The sequence below is a fragment of the Maniola hyperantus genome, chromosome 9, assembly GCF_902806685.2.
Source record: "Maniola hyperantus chromosome 9, iAphHyp1.2, whole genome shotgun sequence".
Taxonomy (NCBI): Eukaryota; Metazoa; Arthropoda; class Insecta; order Lepidoptera; family Nymphalidae; genus Maniola; species Maniola hyperantus.
The window spans coordinates 8,613,897-8,637,030 of record NC_048544.1 but is presented as its reverse complement, the minus strand read 5'-3'; the positions used below and the strand labels follow the sequence as shown (position 1 = coordinate 8,637,030).

The 23,134-nt window shown below is 35.4% G+C and overlaps 4 protein-coding genes and 1 long non-coding RNA gene across 6 annotated transcripts in view; 2 read left to right on the top strand and 3 right to left on the bottom strand.

The window, feature by feature from the left end:
• The window catches only part of LOC138402780 (uncharacterized), a 91,289-nt gene extending 89,839 nt beyond the window's left edge, over positions 1-1,450 (bottom strand). Inside the window, exon 1 of the long non-coding RNA XR_011237114.1 lies at positions 1,435-1,450. This is a non-coding gene — a long non-coding RNA (uncharacterized lncRNA). The remainder of the gene's footprint in view (positions 1-1,434) is intronic.
• Flo2 (flotillin-2) overlaps positions 1-23,134 on the bottom strand; it is a 240,649-nt gene that overhangs the window by 171,146 nt on the left and 46,369 nt on the right. The window lies entirely within an intron of this gene.
• The window catches only part of LOC117985599 (glucose dehydrogenase [FAD, quinone]-like), an 87,329-nt gene that overhangs the window by 53,405 nt on the left and 10,790 nt on the right, over positions 1-23,134 (top strand). The window contains exon 1 of one of the 2 annotated variants that reach the window (XM_034972363.2): positions 2,672-2,835. The exons of the other annotated variant lie outside the window; for it this stretch is intronic. The gene's annotated coding sequence lies outside the window, so the exon portion shown is untranslated. Of the gene's footprint in view, positions 1-2,671; positions 2,836-23,134 lie in introns of those variants that run through there. 2 annotated transcript variants of the gene reach the window in all.
• Positions 18,188-20,737, top strand: LOC117985610 (uncharacterized). The gene is made up of 2 exons (XM_034972379.2): positions 18,188-18,483; positions 19,783-20,737. Exons 1-2 carry the CDS (start codon positions 18,188-18,190, stop codon positions 20,669-20,671), a joined length of 1,185 nt encoding a protein of 394 aa, XP_034828270.1. The 3' UTR covers positions 20,672-20,737.
• On the bottom strand, positions 18,480-20,922 carry LOC138402718 (uncharacterized). The gene is made up of 2 exons (XM_069500506.1): positions 20,739-20,922; positions 18,480-19,317 (listed from the first exon to the last, which is right to left on the bottom strand). Exons 1-2 carry the CDS (start codon positions 20,920-20,922, stop codon positions 18,575-18,577), a joined length of 927 nt encoding a protein of 308 aa, XP_069356607.1. The 3' UTR covers positions 18,480-18,574.

Below are 23,134 nucleotides of genomic sequence, written 5' to 3'. Positions count from 1 at the left end.
ATCAGTCAGTCAGTCAGTCAGTCACCTTTTATATATTAAGAAGTAGTTTTTATTCTCAAAACTTAAAGTATTTCCTTTGTAACTATATATTGTGTGAAATATTTACATACATAGTAAGTTGTGCTTAAAGAATGTACTAATATGTTAAGTTAATTATATTTTGAAATAATAGAAGGATGTGGTTAAACCTATCACATGCAGACATCTCTGCGGAACTCGCCAGGCCGATCAATATCAGGAGGTAGGTATACGAGGGAAGTCGTGATAATCACATTGCGGCAAACGCATTATTGTTTTAATTTGCTGATTTATGGATTTTTTGCTAAAACTGTGTGCGTGTCACTCAAACAGAGGTGAATGCGATTATCACATTGAAGCTGTCGTCATTTTCAATGTTCCACAAAGCTTAGCATTGGTGGAAACGGGTTCAACGAAGCAATGCTGTTTTATGGGCGTGCTATGTATAAGAGTCACTGATGGGAGCTACTGGAGCTACGGATGTGTGGGTGGTGTAGCTTGCACAGCTACCTCGCGGCGGCGCATCATCATAGCAGTTAGCAAATCTTACCCGCTCCGCTACACCGCTTAGGATTCATGGAAACGGTCAAATAGTTTCGTAGCTTATCTTTGTTGACCTCCACACAGCATAGCTGCATAAAGCACATATCTGGTGAAAAAGCACCCCCACACCAATATGGAATTGGTTTTACTGTTTAGAAAGATGGAGTAGTAGTAACAGTATAGTAGTAGAGTTCGATGCCCCTAATAAGACTAGTATATGTTAAGAATTCGAAAATCATAAAAGAAAATACATAATTCAAGTTTATTCGCCCACGCAGAGAGCATCTGTGGAAAAGAATATATGCCCTATTTAAGAAACTTAGACCTCAAATAACCGCCACGAATATATCAACTTTGGCCAATTTTAACAGTAAAAACAGACTCATAATATCAGTTCAACAGTATAGCTCTTATAGTTTCGGCGAAAAGTGGCTGTGACATACGGACGGACAGACAGTCAGACAGACAGACAGACATGACGAATCTATAAGGGTTCCGTTTTTTGCCATTCGGGTACGGAACCCTAAAAAGAAGTAACAGAAAATGGTCATGGCAGTATCCCGACAAAAATATAGCTAAGAATGACTTTGTAAAACACTTAGATATCTTTACCTCGAAATTTCAATTTCTTTACTGATCAGTGATCACAGATTCATTCGTTGTCACTTGAATATAAATCACAGATAAAGAATGTTAGTGCAAGTAATCTAATATTTTCCAAAGTACAATACGTAATAGTAATACTATATAATTGCAAAGTCTGTCTGTCAGTCTGTCTGCTAGCTTTTCACGGCCCATCTGTTTAATCGATTTTGACGAAGTTTACAGATATTAAATCAGTGTCAGATATTAAATAAAAAGCACAAAACTTACCACTAATGAACCTTTTATACCTTCACTATACTATTATTAACCGACTTCTTATACTTAGCGAGTAGAGCACCGTTGTACCTGAAAAAGAAAAAAAATATAATATCATGTATAATATATTTTATTAAACTAAAAAAGCTATCAAAGTGTTACTGTACTAAGAATAAAGTTTTAATTTGGTAAAGTTCTGATGAATCTCTTCGGAGATGGAGAACGGGACTATCCTTAATGGATAAGAGTAAATTGCTCGCGATCAGTGTAATAGCTTAGTAAACAGTAGGGGTTTAACCAAGCATATCACATTTTAGTACAATGGGGCTACTAAAAATTGTAAAATAAAAGAAATTCAAAAAAACAAACCGACTTCAATAATCACAAACACTAAAAAGTAAAAATAATTTAATTTATTACCCAACATAATATTATGTATACAAGAGTACAATGAGGTGCCAATGTGGAGTCACAAAACAATATGAAGAGTAGATAGACGGTTTGTGCGGCTAATTGGCACCGGCTACAAAAAATATTACTATAGAACTACAATAACTCTTGTATTCATAATATGTTGGGTAATAAATTAAATTCTTTTTACTTTTTAGTGTTTGTGATTATTCAAAACGGTTTTTTTTTTAAATATATAACTATATTATGTCACCTGCATTCTGATGAATTTATTATTATTATTATTTATTATTGTAGCTGTCGATACAATAATTAATATGACCCACTCACATCAGTTGATGTTTAACTTTTTTGTTTTCATGCTGACCACGCCCTTATTTAGTAGGTACTTGGAACATTTTCGCAAATCATAGCGATTTAGCGGGATTTATCATAGCGGGACTAGTAAAGCTTAATAGTAATGCCATTAAAGTAAAATTCAGTACCTAAAAGCTAAAACTGAGTCCAATAATAACAATACAATATATCTCCTACTTAAAGGAAACTTTAGATAATCTATGCAAGAATTAATACAAAAATTTTGAGCTCCCATTAATATTCATTACAGATTTTAAGCATAAAACCGAAATTAATTATAACGTCTAATGAATTTTACTGATGACTGTCGGACCTAACGCCGAAATACTAGTTATTGGGCAAGCAATGTGTTCGTACGTTGCGCTCCGAGTTGTGGATGTGACGTCAGTATCGACAAGCCTGCGATGAACTTGATCATGAATGTGAGGTCACGGTAAGAGTGTCACCGCGATTCCTTCAATGAATAAAACTTGAAGCACCACGCCTGCAGTACCAGTGATGTAAAGGAGTCGTGATCCTGCGCGCATTTGTTGAGATTATTTTTTTAATAGTTTCATTCTAGCACATAGTGGTAGTGCGCGTGTTCTATTTTGCGTATTCACGAATCGTGCATGCTTACGGATTACCAGTGTACTAATTTAAAAAGTGAGTATTTCATCTTCATCTTAACTATTTATAAGATCAAAAGAGTAAAAACAAGTACAAGTTTATACAGTTAAAAAGTTTATTTTATTTTTCAATAATTACAAAAAATTAAAACGTTTTCTTAATGATTCTTAAACAGTTTAAATATTTAAATCATTAATGAAAAATTATAAAACAATAAACTAGGTTATATGGTGCGTAATAATATAATCAGTGTCACCCTGAGTACAATTATTATATGTTTTCAAACACGCATTTGAATAAACAAAGTTAACTCTAAAATATTGCACCAAGTTAATTTTTTTGTAATAGTAAATGTTTAATAAAAAGTAATAAAAATAATTTTATAATATAAAAATGAATCGCTAAATGTGTTGTTCATCGCAAATCTCGAGAACAGCTGAACCGATTTCGCTAATTCTTTTTTTATAATATTCCTTGAAGTACGAGAATGGTTCTTACGGAGAGAAAAATTTAAAAAATTTGAATCGAGTGCTAGGCGGAACGAAGTTCGCCAGGTCAGCTACTATTACAATAAAATTATGCACATAAGTAAATATTCAATTAATAAATTCCTATAAAGATTGCTTGGTGTTAAAATTAACGTTAAATAATTAATTTATAAACATTAAACATTAAATTACGTATTTATTTCTTTTGATTAGTTTGCAGACAGAGGGAATTAAAAATTATACCGACTAGTTTCCATTGTATATCTGTGTATCGATGTTGCATCCCGTGTAGTAGGATCATAAAAATAATTGAGATAATTTTTATAATTATGTTATGAACAAACTGATGCTGGCGACATCGTTCGCGTGGATTTAGGTTTTTAAAATCCCGGGGAACTCTTTGATTTTCCGGGATAAAAAGGAGCCTATGTATTTCACAGGTCTTTAACTATAATACAAATACTTTTCCATTTTTGACTGAAAACCCAAATACCAATTTTCATAGATATAACTTGTTAAATAAAGGCTTTTCACACAAACTCTCATACTCTCTTTAACCTGTGGAAGCAGAATTTTCAAAAACACGTACTCGTATTTCTTCATTTTAAACCTAAAACCTAAATACCAATTTTAATGGATTTAACTTGAAAAATTACGGACTTTACAAACTTCCATCCCCTATTTCACCACGTCAAGGATGAATATCCAAAAATCCTTTTTCAGTGAGTGCCTACGGCATAAAAGCAACCTAGAGTCAATATTTCACTTTTCTAACCCCAGCTGTATGGCATTGATAGATCAGTCAGTCAGTCAGGAAAAGTCTTTTTATATGCTTAGATACTTACTTATACTTACTTGTATATATTTTATTAAAATCCATTATTTAAGAGGAAAGATTCATTTGCTTGTTCGTTTGTAATTGATAAACTCTGAAACTACCAAACCAATTTTAATAATTCTTTCACGATTAGAATAGAAAGCTACTCTATCCAGAAGTGAAATAAACTATATACCGCGGACAAAGTCGCGGAAGAAAGCTAGTCTGGTCTCGTCAAGTCTTAAGATTTTGCATATTTTTTCTATATGTTTATCCTGTTTTAGTTGAGATCTAATACCTATTAGGTAGTTGATCTCCACTAAAACAGGATTTTAAGAAATTTCACTCGAGAGCACAGCTAGTAAAAAAAGATTTTTTTTATTCTATTACAAGTTAGCCATTGACTGCACTCTCACTTGATGGTAAGTGATGATGCAGTACTGGAAAAGGCATATTGCAGTTTAATTAATCCCATATCCCTTATCGGTTTCTACACGGTATCGTCCCGGAACGCTAAATTGCTTGGTGGCACGGCTTTTTCGGTAGGGCAGTTACTATAGCCACGGCCAAATCGAGAGCCGAAAGAAAAGAAAAATACCTATTTAAACAAAGTTGAAAATTAATATTTTTAAATTTTTCTTTCCTCCGCCCGATCCCTTCTAGCATAATTGAGCATTAAAACGCGGTAGGTAGGGTACGAGGTCAAACAAAAACTACTTAGTACCTAAGTATTATTTTTAAACAAAACAAAATCGGATTTGTTATAATTTTCGTAAGTTCAGTTTAAATGTTAAATAAAATCTATAACGTAAGAATAACTCAATAATGTAAAATATCATAATAATATGAAGGATACAAAGAAAAAGTATAGGTACATATTTAAAAATAAATATGACAACACGTAGAATTTCTCGCGTATTTTCATGTGGCATTAAATCAAAGGGCGTATAAATGTACCTACCCCAGATATATATATAATTTTTTTAATGTTAGATTTTATCAAAATATATTATTTTTTATCTAAAACTGATCATTATAAACAAAAACAAGTATCTAAATAATTTTAAATACGTATCAACAATAATTGCGGAACCGGCAGGATTCGAACCTGCGTCTTCTGGATATCGCGCCCGACGCCTTTGACCGCTAGGCCACGGTTACGCTTACTGCCAGTGACGAAATTCCTGATATGTATTTTTTACTCAGTACTAAGCGACTGTTAATGCCATCTAGTAGCGACACTTTGCAGTTGTCGAAACTACTTTCAAAGGCCCATAATGCAGCTCTTTGAAAGAGTAATGACATTGACATGTTGGAAGACCCCCCCACTAGGTGGACGGATATCAGGGAGCCGCTGGATTCAGGCGGCGCGAGACCGTGGCGCGTGGAAGTCCCTACAAGAGACCTATGTCCGGCAGTGGATGTCTATCGGTTGTTGATGATGATGATGATGATTATGTTTGTCTTATAGAATCTTGCTATGGGGTAATACAACAGACTGCAACTATTTACCCATAGCTTAATATTATGGTAAATTGAATATTTGAAGACAGTAAGTAACTTGGTGTTCATCCGAACCAGTGCGCAGTGGTAGATTCACTTAACGATTCAGAAGTGCTTGAAAAAGCATATTTGAATAAAAAATCTTTCTATTATATTTAAAAGCTGATATCCGTGACTTCATCCGCTTGGATTTGGGTTTTTAAAAATCTACTAAACCATTTCATTTTCCGGAATAAAAATAGCATATATCACTCTGTCTTTAAAAATATCCATGAAAAAATCACGTTGTTCCGTTGCTTCGTTACAGCGTGATTGAAGGGCAAACCATCAAACAAACACACTTTCGCGTACAACATGTGTAGTGATTTTGTGGTTAGAAATTAAAAAAAAAAACAGTTTTACACTAAATTTTCAATGCAGCAGCGGCTATCTTGAAAATAAGCCACTTCTAGCTGTCCAATTTTGGTAGACTTTTTCTTTGGTACCCTTCGAGTGCGGAACCCTAAAAAATACAAGTATACAAGACACTTGTTTTACTTAACGACACTGGCTTACGGAACAGAACATTTTTTTTGTTTTAAAACAATTTTGTATACATAAGGAAAAAAGACTAGTTTTAAAAACATGCAATGGCGTTGCAGAGTGGTTTCGTCTTCTTTTTATTTCAGCGAGCGAATCGGGGTTCTGGCAAGTTATGAACTTGTAGCAGGTTTATAGTATACGAGTATTTACCGTGGTTACAAACTTCGTCCATATACCTACAATAAGTTTGCGCGGACACTAAAACAATCTGCTTTATTGATATATAAAAATATTATTATCCTCTTTTTTATTAGTGATCGATCTTGTAAACATATTTCATTAGACTATGATAAACTATTAAATCTAAATTCTAGTTAAAAAAAGTGTTACTTTGAAGTACGATCACAAATTATACAAGGTAACGTAAACGAATGATCAACTGATCTTCAGCTGTTGCTCAGCTGTTCATCAGTAGGCAGCGACTGCTGCCTTCGCTAACACTGAATGATAGCCATCGAGCTCATTTGACATTTATTTTTAAGCCCTTAAAAGTTTTCTACAAAAAAATATTTTAATATCACTCAATGAAGCAGCAATGTAGAACCAAACAATGTCAAATGAGCTTGGTAGCTATCATTCAGTGTTAGACACTGGGTTAGCGAATCACCCCGCTGTTCGTGAAAAGGTGTGCAATTTTAATTTTAATATTGTATAACATTCTTACCAAGGTACGACAGACCTATAATTAAGCACCCTTGACGTGATTTCATCAGCAAGACCCCGTCGAATCAATAATATATAATAGACTAGCTAGCCCACCTCGATTCGCTCAAGTTGAGTTCATGACAATCAATGAGAGCGTGGAATTTCCAAAAAATTGGAACAAGTAAGTACTTCTCCATTTTTTATTGAAAACTCAAATATCAATTTTCATGGATGTAAAAAATAACGGACTTTCATTAAAAAAATTCATCCTCTACTTAACCCGTTTAGAGGTAGAATTTTCAAAACTCATGAAACACGTTTTTCTACATTTTTAACCCACAATCTAAACTTAGCAATTTATTACCGCCTTACGACTTCGTTCGGGACACATTCCATTAAACAAATTCGCTTATTTAATGGGTAAGTCTCCCTCACCAAACTGTTCACATTGTGATGTGGTGGAGGACGTCTTCCATATTTTGATGGAGTGTGTCCGGAACGAGTCTATGTGGCAAATGATTTTTAATCGTTTTAGTGATCTAAGATATATTGGTGGAATTAATATATTTTTAGGCAATTTAGAACTTATTAAGCATATGAAAGAACTTTATATAAGTGCAGTAAGATTAAAGAGGAAGCAATTATAATATACCTAAGCTATGTAACCTTTATAGAGCGACGTAGTAGCGACCAAGCTCTCTAAATAAAGATTTAAAAAAAACCTAAGTAGCAATTTTCAATTTAATCAATGATGGATTTTCATAGAAACTTTCGTCGCATATTTAACCTTAGGCGAAGATTTTCCAAATATACTTTCTTAGTGAGCGCCCACGTTATAAATGGAACTTACTGTCCAACCCCAGTGATTTAGGTTGTGCGTTGATAGATCAGTCAAGCTGAGATCTATAGAGTATAATTTATGATTTCAGACTTCTGAACTATCTCGTTTTATCTCGAAGTAAAGTCTGAGGAAAGTCAAAGTACGTTCTTATAGATCTCGGCCTTAGTCATTCAGGACAAGTCTTTTTACATATGTGTAGACAGACAAGTCTTTTCATTTACTAAGTTATGAAGGTAAACTAGTCCATGAGGCAGGATGGTCTACGAATAAGAATAAGCATTCTAACCTTACGATCAAAATAAGCATTTTAGATCTTGACCAACATGATGCCATGTATTCACATTAAGTTCCTTAATAAAAAAATATAAATAATATAAAAGAAAAAGGTGACTGACTGACTTATCTATCAACGCACAACTCGAACTACTGGACGGATCTGGCTGACATTTGGCATGCATAATGAGCAGCCGCTAAGAAAGGATTTTAGAAAATTCAACCCCTAAGGGGATAAAATAGGGGTTTGAAATGTATGTAGGGCGTGCCGACGAAGTCGCGGGCATAAGCTAGTATTAATATAAAATAGTACCGTGAACGACTGACTGATTGACAAAGCACAGCCTAAATAGGTGGATGAAACTTCGTATTTTGCAAGTAAATTCTGTATAACGTTAGAAAGGATTTTGAGAACTGAGCTTCTAAATCCACATGGACGAAGTCGCGGGCCTCAGGTAGTAGGTATTCTACTAAAATGAACGATGATTAGATGAATTTATTTACACATATAAATGGCATAACTACCTGGTTACGCGTACAATGAACCAGCTACGAAGAATGCTATGAAGATTCATGTTACCCAAAATCTGTAACTACTACGGTGAAAGGTTAAGTGAATATTTGGTACCTAAAATTTACAACGGCATAGAGTGGTTAAGGGAAGAGAATAAGGTCAGTGAGGGGGTGCTTAAGAAAAAGTTAAAGGAACACTTCCTTAGGGACCCCCTTACTGTTTAATTTATTATCATTATTTGTTTTTTATTTTAGTTTATTTTGTTTGTTACCTCAGATTGAGGATTGATCTCTAAAGCGTTCATTTCGCTGCAGCGATCAATCCTTAATCTGAGTATAAGTTTATAAGTTAGAATATTTTTAAGTTTACATACATAAGTACAATTTAATAGTAGATTATAGTTATTTTTAAGGAGCGCCAGCTCGCCAACAAACTGGCTCACCAGTTTGGCGAGAAAATAATAATGTAAATATTTGGTGTACCTACGCTTGTTATAAATTAAAAAAAAAAAAAAAAAAAGCTTAAATTGCCGGCATCCGCTGAAACAGATCAAATCTGCATGGTGCATGGTGTCGAGGCGAAACGTGCGTTGAGTGTGTTTGGGTACTTGAGTGGTGTATCGTGGTGGTGGTGCCTACTGCTTGATTGGTGGCTGGCTTTTCCTGCATGTTTAGCAGTGGGGAGCGCGTGATGCATATCGCATGCTGCATGTTGTACCATGCAGATTTGATCTATTTCAGTATCACCGTCTTCACGGTGCGCGCTAGCAACCATCCGCAGGGGGCAAACCAGACGGATTTCCCCCGCTTCCGTAAGGAGGCGTGAGAAGACCCCGTCATCTATTTCAGTAGATTGCGGCAAGTTAAGCTTTTGGTTCATTGTATATCATGGATTTCCGCAAAATAATGCCTGCGTCTATACAGCTAAAAATGTGTTTTGTAAGATATTCTGCAGAGCAAGAACCAAGTTCAAGGAAAATAACAATTATTATATTATATAATAAAATATACATTATTATTACTAAACTGGAGGGCTCTTATCGAAAATCTTTAAAGATTATTTTTATTTTAGTGCTCATAATTATTATTAATTGGGATGTGAGCTACCTACAGGTCCATAAAATGTTGGAAATATATATACCTCTTTTATTATTATTCAAAGAAACAAATCCACGTTTTTACTGAACACAAAACGATCAATAACTGAAAAACGGGCCATTTTCGCCTAAAGTTACCTATTTAGAAATCAATAATTGATAGCATTTGCATTTCCGTACGTCCAGGTAGTAGGTAGGTACGAGTAGCAATAGTGTTTAAATAAAAGTGGTTTATATTTTACCAGTAAAAGAGTAGGAAATCTAGTGTTTGTTGTTTTAACTGGAACTGGAATACTGAACCAATTTTGAAAATTCTTTCACCAATAGAAAGCTACGTTCTTCCTGAGTGACATAGGCTATATTTTATTTTCAAGCACCCGTGCGAAGCCGGGGTGGGTCCCTCTAGTCTAAATATATGACTGAACTGGAAAAGGTGACTGACTGACTGACTGACTAATCTATCGACGCACAGCTCAAACTACTGGACGGATCGGGCTGAAATTTGCCATGCACATAGCTATTATGACGTAGGCATCCGCTAAGAAATGGTTTTTTAAAATCCAACCCCTAAGGGGGTAAAATAGAGGTTTCAAATTTGTGTAGTCCACGCGGACGAAGTCGCGGGAGTAAGCTAGTTACATATAAAAAAGTCCTGACGCGCTCATCAATGACTGACTCATCATCTCCCAGCCCAAGCTCTTGAACCTAGAAAACTGAAACTAAGCACATGTTTGTTACTCAATCACGTAAAAACAGCTGGACGGATTTAGATGAAAGTTGGAATGGAGATAGATTATACCCTGGATTAACACATAGGCTACTTTTTATCCCGGAAAATCATAGAGTTCCCGCGGGATTTTGAAAAATGCAAATCCACGCGGACGAAGTCGCGGGCATCAGCCAGTAATATATTATGTATAAAATGAAAAGCTGACTGACTGACTGACGGATTGGGCTGAAATTTGGCATGCAGATAGCTATTATGATGTAGACATCCGTTAACCTTTTTTTTTTAAAATTTAACCCCTAGGGGGTAAAATAGGGGTTTGAAATTTGTGTAGTCCATGCGGACGAAGTCGCGAGCGTAAGCTGGTGTAATATATGATCGGGCGCGATCCCAGGAGACGCGGGTTCGATTCCTGCCGGTTCGCAATTTTTGATGTGTATTTAAAATTATTTAGAAAATTTCCTTCAAGTGTAGGTGAAACACTATAAAAAATTATAAAAATATGGTGTAATATAATTACCTATTTACTAATACTTATCATAACAACTACGCTATTACTAACAACTCAGCTAGGTTTCCGTTCCGCGTTGAGATTCTTTATATTACGAGAACATTACGAGTTATTTATCTATATTTTCTTTGTTTCTGCTATTATAAAACTAAGTATGACACGACCTTGTATCAGTATAAATGAATTTGGTTATTTTGCTAATTAACCACACATAGCCGCATATCTTTAAACGAATTTAAAATGGCGAATGGTGTAGGTATAAATAAAACTTCCACTATACCTACTTATTAATAATACAAATCATTATACAATAAAGGCCCTTTCAAAAATTACAATAAACATCATAGTACTTATTTTACATTCCTGATACTTTACCAAATATTATAAAATGTATTTTTCTTTATAAAACTGCGGTGCATTCATTATATTAAAAAAAATAAACAAAAGCCGACATTTTAAATAAAATAATTCAAGGCTAAGTGAGAAACGTCATCATTTCCCGACGAAGGTGGACACTTAACTGGCGTAAAATACGATCTAGCGCATTATGCTTAGCTTCCGTATTTGCAGATCTGAGGTAAATAAGAGGTATGTGTGTAGCATTAGCCCGATTTTTAATAGATATCGATTAGCCACAAAAAGAGTTCCGTTATAAGGAGCGCACTTTGCTAGGTATAGTGTGTACCTAATGTCAGAATTTTCAGATAGCGACGTTTTGGTGTCGAGTTTCTCATGCTGAGATCTGCGAGCGTACTTTGACTTTACAATTAAAACGAGACAGATTTATTTGAGAAACATTAATTTAAAGTGACCCGAAAAGCTGTGATAGCCTAGTGGTTAGGACGTCCACCTTCTAATCGGAGGTCGGGGGTTCGATCCCGGGCACACACCTCTAACTTTTCGGAGTTATGTGCGTTTTAAGTAATTAAATATCACTTGCTTTAACGGTGAAGGAAAACATCGTGAGGAAACCTGCATGCCTGAGAGTTCTCCATAATGTTCTCAAAGGTGTGTGAAGTCTACCAATCCGCACATGGCCAGCGTGGTAGACTATGGCCAAAACCCTTCTCACTCTGAGAGGACACCCGTGCTCTGTAGTGAGCCGGCGATGGGTTGATCATGATGATTATGAATTTAAAGCCTGATTTTGGCATCTATAAAATATAAAATAAAAAGCTGACGGACTGATCTATCAACGAACAGCTCAAACCACTGGACAGATCGGGCTGGTAGCTTTTATGACGAAGACTAGGAAAGGATTTTTGAAAATTCAACCCCTAAGGGGGTAAAATAGGGGGTTTGAAATTTGTGTAGTTCACGCGGACGAAGTCGCGTAGACATGCGCTAAGAAAGGATTTTTGAAAATTCAACCCCTAAGGAAGTAAAATTGGGGTTTGTGTAATCCACGCGGACGATGTCGCGAGCACAAGCTAGTTTTATCTATATCACATTACCACAGATTTATTTTAGACATTAATTTGAAATCTGATTTTGACATTATTTATTTTAATTTTATTTTATTTATTTTATATCTAATTAGAACGGCAGTGCCACTTACACTAACTAGATGATTAATAATAAATTTAAATACAAATAAAGGTACAAGAAAAAAGACATAAAATACAAAACGATAAAAGATCAAAGAATTTTGAATATGTACGCTGAGAACATTGAATGACATATTCATGCAATGCTCTCAGCGTACTTCAGTAACTCCCGAACCAGTATTATAGACCCATCATTAAATGGGTCCCATTGAGCATTATTGTCCAAAAGCGCGTTGAATGATGCTAATGAACGGGGTATAGGTGACATAGATCTAGCAACAGTGCGATGATGTGGGACCACGAAAAGTTTATTTTTTCGTGGACGAAGATTACTGTTGGATTCAGGGACACGTATGCGACACAGTTGGTTATGAAGTTCTGGAGCATTAACATCTCCTCGCAAAATTTGACACATAATTTTGAGTTGGTCGCAAATGCGTCTGACCTCCAGGGAGTTGAAACCTAAGCAACCTAACAGAAATTTGGTTGGGTATAGGAAAGGATAATATCCATAGCAACGTTTATACAGGTATCTTAGGAAGGCCTTTTGTACTTTTTCTAATATAAGCCCGTACTTTGCCTCGTACGGATGCAATTATATCCATACAACGTAACTATGGAACTAGGAATTAGCTTTAGATTAAAAAAACCGGTCTAGTGCGTGTCAGACTCGCGCACCGAGGGTTCCGTACTATAGTCGTATTTTTTCGACATTTTGCATGATAAATCAAAAACTATTATGCGTAAAAATAAATAATAATCTGTTAGAATGAAAATGTAAAGCTATTTCATATGATATCCCACTTGGTATATTAATCTTACTTTGAAAGTTGAAAACTTTGTTCATCAATACATTCTAATTATTATTTTTTGTGATATAACCACAAATTCACGGTTTTTGGATTTTTACCCCTAACGTGTGCTATAAGACCTACCTGCCAAATTTCATGATTCTAGGTCAAAGGGAAGTACCCTATGGGTTTAATGACAGACACGACATAGAAACAGACAGACATACAAACAACTAAGTGATCCCAAAGGGTTCCATTTTTCCTTTTGAGGTTCGGAAATCGGAACCCAAAAAAAACACTTTTAAGCGTCTGAACTGAAACCCTATTTGTGTAGGGATCTCCGTTTTAGTATTTGGCCACACGAAGTTATTACTTAACTTATGTAAAACAATTTTTATGTGTGAATTTACTATTCACACATAAAAAATGTTTTACATATTAAACTTTGCAATCCGCATCATAATAAAAATTAAAATAACTAATAATTTTTGTGATATAAAAACTGGTCACGTAGGTAAACCTAATATACCTAATGTGTAATCTATACTGACAGCAGATCACACAATAGGTATCTAGCTGCGTAACCATGATAGGAGCTACATACTTTGGCGATCATTATTTTTTAAAGTAATGGTAAAGGGTAGTTTCTTTCCAAAAACCGTCTAATAAACCGCATAAAACAGTTATTTAATCAGATATCACTCCACCTGGGTAGAACAAAGATTGTTTTTCGACTCACGCTTTTCATGTTTAGGAGGTTCCTAACCTGAATTAATTGTATGAAGTGAAAACCTCTTTAGGCGCGGTGGGCGATTTCGGGATGGGTAAGAACTTCACGGTCGCGTCACCGACATGCAAATGTTAATAGTGCTAGGAGTACCGATAGATATAAAAACTAAACTAATGTTAATGGTTTTTATTTACAAATTAAGAAATTTTATTTTTTTAATAGGTACTAATTTAAAAATCCAAACTTGGTCTAAGTAATGATTTAAAAAAATAAAATTATTAATTAATCATCCTGGACTGAAATTTTTTAGGCAACCCATATGCAATATATTTATTGACATATTAAATTGAATATAAAACACGTTTCATCCATTAACCAGCTCGGTGAAGGTCGTTCTATAGCGGGATCCTATACTATATTAGTTAATTCATATTATACCTAATAGTTTTACCTTTTGTCAGCAAATACCACCCACAAACTACCAATTTTTTTAAATTTAAAACTATAAGGGTTCTTTGTTTTATTACGGAACTTTTTAAAAAAGGCCAAACAATATGCGCAAAAACATACCAACTTGTATATTCAGGGTCGTTCCTCCCACGACATCCCATTTCAAATTATATCAGTATAATAACATCAAGCCTATTCGTCGGTTTAGGCTGAGTCAAATGTTGCAGTGTTCCTTATACGATTGTGTTATGTATCAATCTAAAGAAATATACCTAGACCACGGTCACTATTCGGCCCACGACTTTTAATTAAGGAATTTAAGAAACCTGTCAAGTGCTGACTCGTCAACCGAGGTTTCCGTAGCTTGGAGAGAATCATAAATAGTTATTTGGTAAAAATAATCTACGGTCTCAAAAACAAATCCCTTTTATTTTGCACCATAAATGGAGACTTCGTTTTATATCCATCCATACTAATATTATAAATGCGAAAGTATGTCTGTCTGTCTGTCTGCTAGCTTTTCACGGCTCAACCGTTCAACCGATTTTGGCGAAATTTGGTACAGAGATAGTTTGTATCCCGGGGAAGGACATAGACTACTTTTTATCCCGGAAAATTAAAGAGTTCTCACGGGATTTTCAAAAACCTAAATCCACGCGGACGAAGTCGCGGGCATCATCTAGTTTCCTATAAAGTTTACGAAAACCAATACCGAACTGTATTATTTTAGACTTCTCGCTTTGCAAACTTCGGCGAACGGTATATTTTTCTTAGTACATAAGTCAAAAAAGACTTAGAATATTTAAAAGTAACTTCGCGTTATAATTGCGATCCATTTCATAATAACAGGACCCTAAAAGACTTCGTACTATTTTTCCTATAATATTAGGTAGGTATAATATTAGACCATCAATTATTTATCAATTATCATTAGGTGCATGATCAATTAATGACAAATCTAATTATTTCATATTTTTCGCTTTGCTAATGGTCCGGCGTGTCACAACAAATTTGGTAACCATCACCGATATGGATTTTGTCGGGTTCCGAGGATAGAGGGCAACTCTCTGAAGCTAAATATGCCACTCTGCCGGCCCTGAGTGTTTGTCATAAGTATTTATGGCGCCTGAAAAATGCGTGATCGTTACCAAATTTACATGATATGGATATGGCTCGTGATGGTATAGAAAGTAAGTACTAGTTGTACTCATGCAATCCGTATAAGGACTGTTCACGAATCGGTTGCGTTTTCGAGCTATGCCCTTCCAAAGTACATGCAAAAATAAAAACGACAAGAAAAATGGCTTTTGCTCATGTAGGAAGTAAGTGCTAGCCTTACACATGCAAATTATGTATAAACTTACCAAAAATTTGGTTGCGTTATGGAGCAATGCTGATTCAAAAAATCTGCTTATATGGAGCTCAAAAAAAGAGTTGAATGGACATGGCTGTTGATGGTGTAATAAGAAAGCTCTAGTTATGTTTACATAAGCCCCGTAAAGGCTGATCTAAGATTTGGTTGCGTTTTGGAGCTATGTCTGTTCAAACATATTGTTAAAATAAAAATGATGAGGAATATGGCTGCTGATGGTATAGATAGAAAGTGCTAGCTTTACACAAACAAACTGTGTAAAAAAATCAGAAATTCGGTTGCGATTTGGAGCAATGCCGGTTCAAAAAGTATTGAAATTTCAAGACATCCATTTCAAAGAGAATAAAAAATACTTTTATTATTTGCAGTTCGGTTGATCAAGCATTATTTAAAACTACATTCCCAAGTGGATAGCATAAGTAATATAATTGCTGCAAATAAGCAGCTGTGATGGACAGCCAGATCGACAGACAAAGCCACATAAAGTTTTTTTTTGCATTTTGAAGAAATATGGAACCTAAAAACGGATAATGTTATGATGTCACTACACAATGGCATAAAGGCACACCACACGATACCGCCCATTACAAGGACGATGCTCCTGATACGTTATATCTCCTTTCACACGTACACTACCACAAGAATTATACATATTTAGTTGCGGTAGTTGTCATAATATTATGAAAGGACAATGAGCAAAATACAAGGACCTTGGTCCTCAGATCGGCCACTTAAGAAACATGACTTTAAATTCCTTATGATGAAACGTACGTAGTTTGACCCAAAGCTGTAACATATTTAGGATAAAAGTAACTACACTCCAAAATGTGGTTTAGCAATGAGTCCATTACGAGACAACAATGGTGAGGAACAGATAAGGCTTATTCACTTATCTGTGCGTGGAACGCATTTTCAGTTGATTTTTGTTCTAAATTCTTTGTCAGGAAATAAGGTCTTAATATTTTCTGTTCCCGTTAATTTTCAGTCATCTAAATCCTCCTTTTGGTTCCTATTTTACAGAAATTGGTAAACCGAAATTTGTACCACTTCAACAACAAAAAATATTGTATCGTTAGTTAATGACTGCCATTTTCACAGAACACTGTTGCGATGCACTCTCACACACTCAAATGCTCTAACAGCCGCACTCAGAGTCGCTAATCGTTACTTAAGATTGAGTTAAAACGAGACAGATTTATGTGAGAGATATAGCTCTGTCTCATTTTAACTAAACTTAAGTAACGATTAAGCGACTCTGAGTGCGGCTGTAAAACACTAAAACTAGAGTGATTAATGCTGTTAACTATTTTGAAAACTTCGGTAACAGCAATATGCTTTTTTCCAAGGTCGAAAACTTGCAACATATCTGCTTACGTGGATTCCATGATTTTATGTGTGGTATTCGCATACTCAATTAAGAGATCAATTGTAATTTGTACCGATTTGAGAACACGAATACACTACTGTGTTGCTGTCTGTAGTTTAGGTTTTTGACTTGTTAAAAAAAATGTAAATAAATAGTCGCCAACAACTTAATTCTTTCTTGCCAGTAATGACTTTAAAACCAAATCTCCAGACATTTGGATGCAAATTTTTTTATTCACATACAAGTTAGCGCTTGACTGCAATCTCACCTGGTGGTAAGTGATGACGCAGTCTAAGATGGACCCGGGCTAACCTGGGTGCCTGGAAGGGATATAGCAGTCCCGTTTGGTTTCTACACGGCATCGGACCGCAACGCTCTCGCTTGGCGGTAGGTACGTCTTTTGTCGGTAGAGTAGTAACTAGACACGACAGAAGCCTCCCACCAGACCAGACCAGAGAAAATTTAGAAATTATAAAAATTCCATATTTTCGCTGCCGGGAATCAACCCGGGCCCTCCCGCTTATAGGAGACCACACGCTCACCGGAGTGGTGGACCTCCCTGGTGGAGTTCCAGGGAGGTTGTCACAATGTTAATGTTATGTTACTTAACTTTAAACTCAAAAAGGTATATTTTTTACAAGACAAACTGAATTCTGTAAATCATACCCACATTGACTACAAGATGATGCCCGTGACTTTGCCCGTGTAGATTTTTTTTTAAATCCCGTGAGATCTCTTTGATTTCCGTGATAAAAGTAGGTTATGTACCTCTCCGTGATGCAAGCTTATGTAGCTATCCGTCATCCACGTAGAATTCGGTTATGGTTGTTCCTGCGGGATCTTTTCAATTTTCCGGAATACAATGTGCTGTGATCCTCTGTGTTAATTTAGGGTAATTACAAAAAAAATAAAAACCGACTTCGTTACACAAACACTAAAAATTGAAAAATAATTTAATTTATTACCGAATATATGTATACAAGAGTTAATATAGTTCCATTATAATACTTTTTGGTGCCGGTGCCAATTAGGCTAAGTTCATATGGCCGCGCGGCACCGCGCGCCGCCGCGCGATGTTAGAGTTCACATGACAGGGTATATACGAGCGCCAGTCTGGCATTAACATTGATATACAATGGACGTGGAGGAGGCAATTTGCTTGTGGATTTTATATAGAAGACTGAGACGTCGCAGAAGACGACAAAGGCGATACTGGGTGCATCCAATATTAAGTGACAGACTTTCTTCAAGCCTGTTTGTCACCTTATACCCTGAGTTGAGGTTACATGAAGAAAAATTTTTTAATTATTTCCGTATGTCAGTTGCAACCTTTGATTTTTTATACGATTTCATTGAAAATGATTTAAAATCCAGTGAAAATGCTGTAAGATATTGCATATCACCAAAAGAAAAACTCATTGTAACATTGCGGTAAGTTAACTGTTTATTAATCATAATCACAGTAAAAATTATAAAAAATAAGAAATTATGAGCGAGGCTTCTTGGCAAATTAACTTTTAGTTTAATTGAACAGATCTAATTCTTGAGAATCTTCGTATGACGGGTCACAAGTAACATCACCCGGGGGTGATGTTACTTGCGATGAACTTGTGGGAGGTGAAGTGTATGAACTAGTTGTATAGCCATATTGTGTTGATTCTCTATCAGAGTACTGCATTGGGTTGCTATATTGAGAACTTTGAAATGAAGCATGATAGTTTCTGGGTGGTCGTTGTGAGCTATATGAAGTAGACGGGTAGTTAAAATCTTCAAGTGGCTGTGCTCGTGTAGCTTGGTATCGTTCTAATAAATTATAAATTTCAATTTTCAGTTTTAAACGCCGGTTTTCAGGAACTTTTTTTATTTCCCTAACCAATGAAAGACAAAATAATTTATCTTCATCGTCATCTTTCTTTTCTGCTGCATTATTATTTCGAGTATTTATGCTTTGTTGTAAAAGATTTGCAAAATGTTCATCGGCAGGGTGAAGTTTGAATTTTTTCCGGAGCACATTTTCTGTTGAAGCTTGAACGCCGCTGCTGTTAACTGCACTATCCAAATCAGGATTCTCTGTAACTTCCGCAACATCAAGGCTGTTGTCAGTTTTTCGTTTCTGGACAACTTGTTTAAGAAATGACAATCTTTGGAAATACGCAAATGAAGATGGTGTTGATGCTGAGGAACCGGACTTCAAATGTTTTGTTTTCTTAAGTTCTTTTACATAGGCATCTCGTAAATTTTTCCATTTTTTTTGCAAAATCGATCCTAGAAAGTAAATAATTAATTATTAGTTTTCATTGCAAAACTATTGAAAAATGTTGTACGATACGGGTGCATAAAGAGTCCTTATGACCTACTTTATGCAAATTGTACTTTGTGCACTTTATGCTCACGTGCCACACTGTAAACACTCGCTATGAATGTGTTTTCTTTGTAGCACTTATTCAGTAAAGATTTACTTAAAAGAAATAGACATAGACATAGAATTAGGAATAGGAATAGGAGTAGGCATAGGAGTAAGTAGGGGTAGGAATAGGTATGGGAATAGGAATTTGACGAGGAATAGGAGTAGGAATAGAAATGGAATATTTATCGTGGCACGTGAGCATATGCACTTTATGCTCGCGTGCCACACTGTAAACACTCGCTATGCTTGTGTTTTCACTGTAGCACTTATTCGGTAAAGATCTACTTTATGCACGTGTATCTTAAATAACTATTATGTTACAGGTACCTAGCAACTGGTTCTTCATTTGCAGAGTTACAATATGGTTATAAAATTGGCAAGTCTACGATATCGGGTATAATTAAGCAAGTGTGCCAAGTTTTATGGAGAAATTTAAAAACTTTGGTCATGAGTCCACCAACAAAAGAAATCTGGACACAAATATCTATACAATTTGAAAATAAAGCATATTTTCCAAATTGTGTTGGAGCGTTGGACGGCAAACACGTTCGTTTAATACAGCCACCAGAATCAGGATCAATGTATTACAATTACAAACACTTTTTCTCATTAGTTTTAATGGCTTTATGTGATGCTAACTATTGCTTCATATGGATAGACGTTGGAGCTTACGGAAAAGACAGTGATTCGGGTGTTTTCAAGGAAACGTCATTATTCAAAAAACTCTCAGAAAATTCGTTGAACTTACCAGAGCCTAGATCTATCACAAATAATGAGAGCGATGCATTTAAACTACCATACGTAATTGTAGCTGACGAGGCTTTCGCTATGACTAAAAATTTGATGAGACCCTATGGTGGTAAAATGTTGTCAAAAGAAAAAAATATATTTAACTACCGCCTTTCTTTAGCACGAAGGTATGTCGAATGTACATTTGGCATAATGTGTAACAAGTGGCGTATCTTACACCGGCCAATAGACGTGAAGATAGATTTTGCTGTTGATATCGTCAAAGCTATTTGTGTTTTACATAACTTGGTAAGGATGAGAGATGGTATAAATCAGGATGATATGATCAATCCAGCGCCATTACCTAATGTGAATCCAACTAACAGTGGACGAGCAATCCATGAAGTAGATAATATTCGAACTAAATTCACAAATTATTTTGTTACTGAAGGTAAATTAGATTGGCAAGATAAAATGGTGTAATAGGTACCTACCTATGATTTTATAAAACTTATTTTAAATAAATAAAACTAATTAAAAAAAAACTTACCCAAATTTTTCTTTTTTTCTTCGGAATCATCATTTTTGCAAAAAATTAAAACTAGTTCTTCCCAAGACCTTCTTTTTAATATTTTATTTGAATAATCCTTAGAGTTAAGATTCCAAATCGCATCTCTTTTTTCGATTTCGTCGATAAGCAAATCGATAGGCACAATGTCATCTTCGGTACTCATTGCATCGATCTATGTGTCTTTCCGTCTCAAGGCGCGCGGATCAACTGAACAGGTCGATACAGGTTTGAAATACTTGTGCCGCGCGGCAGCGCGCGGTTCTAGATCTTGCGCGCGGGTCAGAGCGCGCCGCGCGTTGGCGTGCGGTACCGCGCGGTAATGTAGACGATAATTATCGTTTATATTGATCTTGTGCCGCGCGGTTCGTAGTTCCGCGCGGTACCGCGCGGCCATATGAACTTAGCCTTAGCTTTAGCTGCGCGAATCGTCTAGACTTCATATTTTTATGGGACTCCACAATGGCACCTCATTGGCACCGACCCCAAAAAATATTATTATGGAACTATATTAACTCTTGTATACATATATTCGGTAATAAATTAAATTATTTTTCAATTTTTAGTGTTTGTGTAACGAAGTCGGTTTTTATTTTTTTTGTAAAAAAATTTTATTTCACAATTTTTAGTGGCTCCATGGAATTATGCTATGACTGGTTAAAAATCTACTGTTTACTAAGCTATTACACTGATCGCGAGCAATTTACTCTTATTCGTTGAGGAGTTCCAGTATCTATCTTCGAAGATGTTCATCAGATCTTCACCAAATTGAAATGGGACCAACTTTGAAGTATACCCTTTCAAACAAAAAAAGAATTTTCAAAATCGGTCCAGGCGTTTTCGAGTAATCGGGGAACATACATAAAAAATAAAAAAAAAAATAAAAAAAAAAGATTCCGACGAATTGAGAACCTCCTCCTTTTTTTGAAGTCGGTTAAAAACTATGTATTTCCATTTGAAATTTCAGCCAAACCGGTTCAGTCGTACAAACATCTAAACTTTTTATTATAGACTAGCTTATCCCCGCGACTTCGCCCGCGTGGAGACCACAAATTTTAAGCTCCTATTTTTACCATCTTAGTAGTTGAATTTTCAACGGATGTCTGCGTCATGTTAACAGCACGCATGCCATATTTCAGCCCGATTCGTCCCGTAGCTGTGCGTTGATAGATTAGTCAGTCAGCTTTTCCTTTTATATCAGCTGATGCTCACGACTTCATCCGCGTGGATTTAGGTTTTTTCAAAATCTTACCGAGGGAACTATTTGATTTTTCAGGATAAAAATAATATCTCTCCATTCCATTTTTCAGCCAAATCCGTCCAGTAGATTTTGCGTGCAAGACTAACAAACATAGACACACACACACGCATACAAACACACGCACGCACACACACACTATTTATTAGGATATTAATAGGATTTTATCATAGATATTTGTTAGGATAATTGCCAAGCTTTAGACCTAAGGCCTGATAAGTGATAATCTTATAGATATATTAATTTTGACAATAAGGTGGCATACAGTGTGAGATTCAGAAATACCATGTTTTTTGGCTGACAAAATTTGAGGCTGCTTAATTTAATCAATGAAGTCGCCGGTCGAGTTTTGATAAGCATGACGTGATGTAAACATAGACTTACTATATTAGGTAAAGACAAGGCATTACAAACCAATTTTCTACGCTCAAGTGGAACGGTTTTCACACATATACACATCTGTGTTTCTTATTACGAAATGTAGAAAAAAGTTTTATAATATCAACAACTTCACTTTAATATAAACCTTAAAACACTTGAACATAAAGTTTAATAACGACTTAAAAATATTTATATACCTATATACCTCTTGTCATTGATGATTCGGAAAAATCAATAAATTTAATAATAATTCGGAAAAGGAAGTCATTTTCAAAATAAGAATAAGAATATTTATTCAGAAATAAAACTTAACGCCTTAGCAATAAGTTTCAAAACAATGTTTTGATAATTTGGTGTCTACTTCGATTTGGGTTTAGAAACAATTTAGACAAGTTTTTTCAATTGTCATTTCAACCGTTGGAACATAGTAAATATGGAGTAGCAAAATATACTTACTTTATATCTATCCAAAGTTTTACTTCTTTCTAATGTAGGTACCTACTACTCAACAGGTACACGTTAACATTTTTGAGGCAAAGGTCCGCAAATAATTGTGATTATGACCGACTAGAGGATGCCCGCGACTTCGTCCGTGTGGATTTAGGTTTTAAAAATCCCGTGAGAACTCTTTAACTTTCCGGGATAAAAAGTAGCCTTTGTCCTTCCGCGGGATGCAAGCTATTCCTGTACCAAATTTCGTCAAAATCGGTTGAACGGATGGGACTTGAATGTCTATTTT

Excerpts from the sequence above, each read along its gene's own strand:
- LOC117985610 (XM_034972379.2), top strand. The coding sequence starts at position 18,188 with ATGGACGTGGAGGAGGCAATTTGCTTGTGGATTTTATATAGAAGACTG. Across the intron at positions 18,484-19,782 it reads AAACTCATTGTAACATTGCG|GTACCTAGCAACTGGTTCTT; the intron begins GTAAGTTAACTG and ends ATTATGTTACAG.
- LOC138402718 (XM_069500506.1), bottom strand. The coding sequence starts at position 20,922 with ATGAGTACCGAAGATGACATTGTGCCTATCGATTTGCTTATCGACGAA. Across the intron at positions 19,318-20,738 it reads AGAAAAAAAGAAAAATTTGG|GATCGATTTTGCAAAAAAAA; the intron begins GTAAGTTTTTTT and ends TTTACTTTCTAG.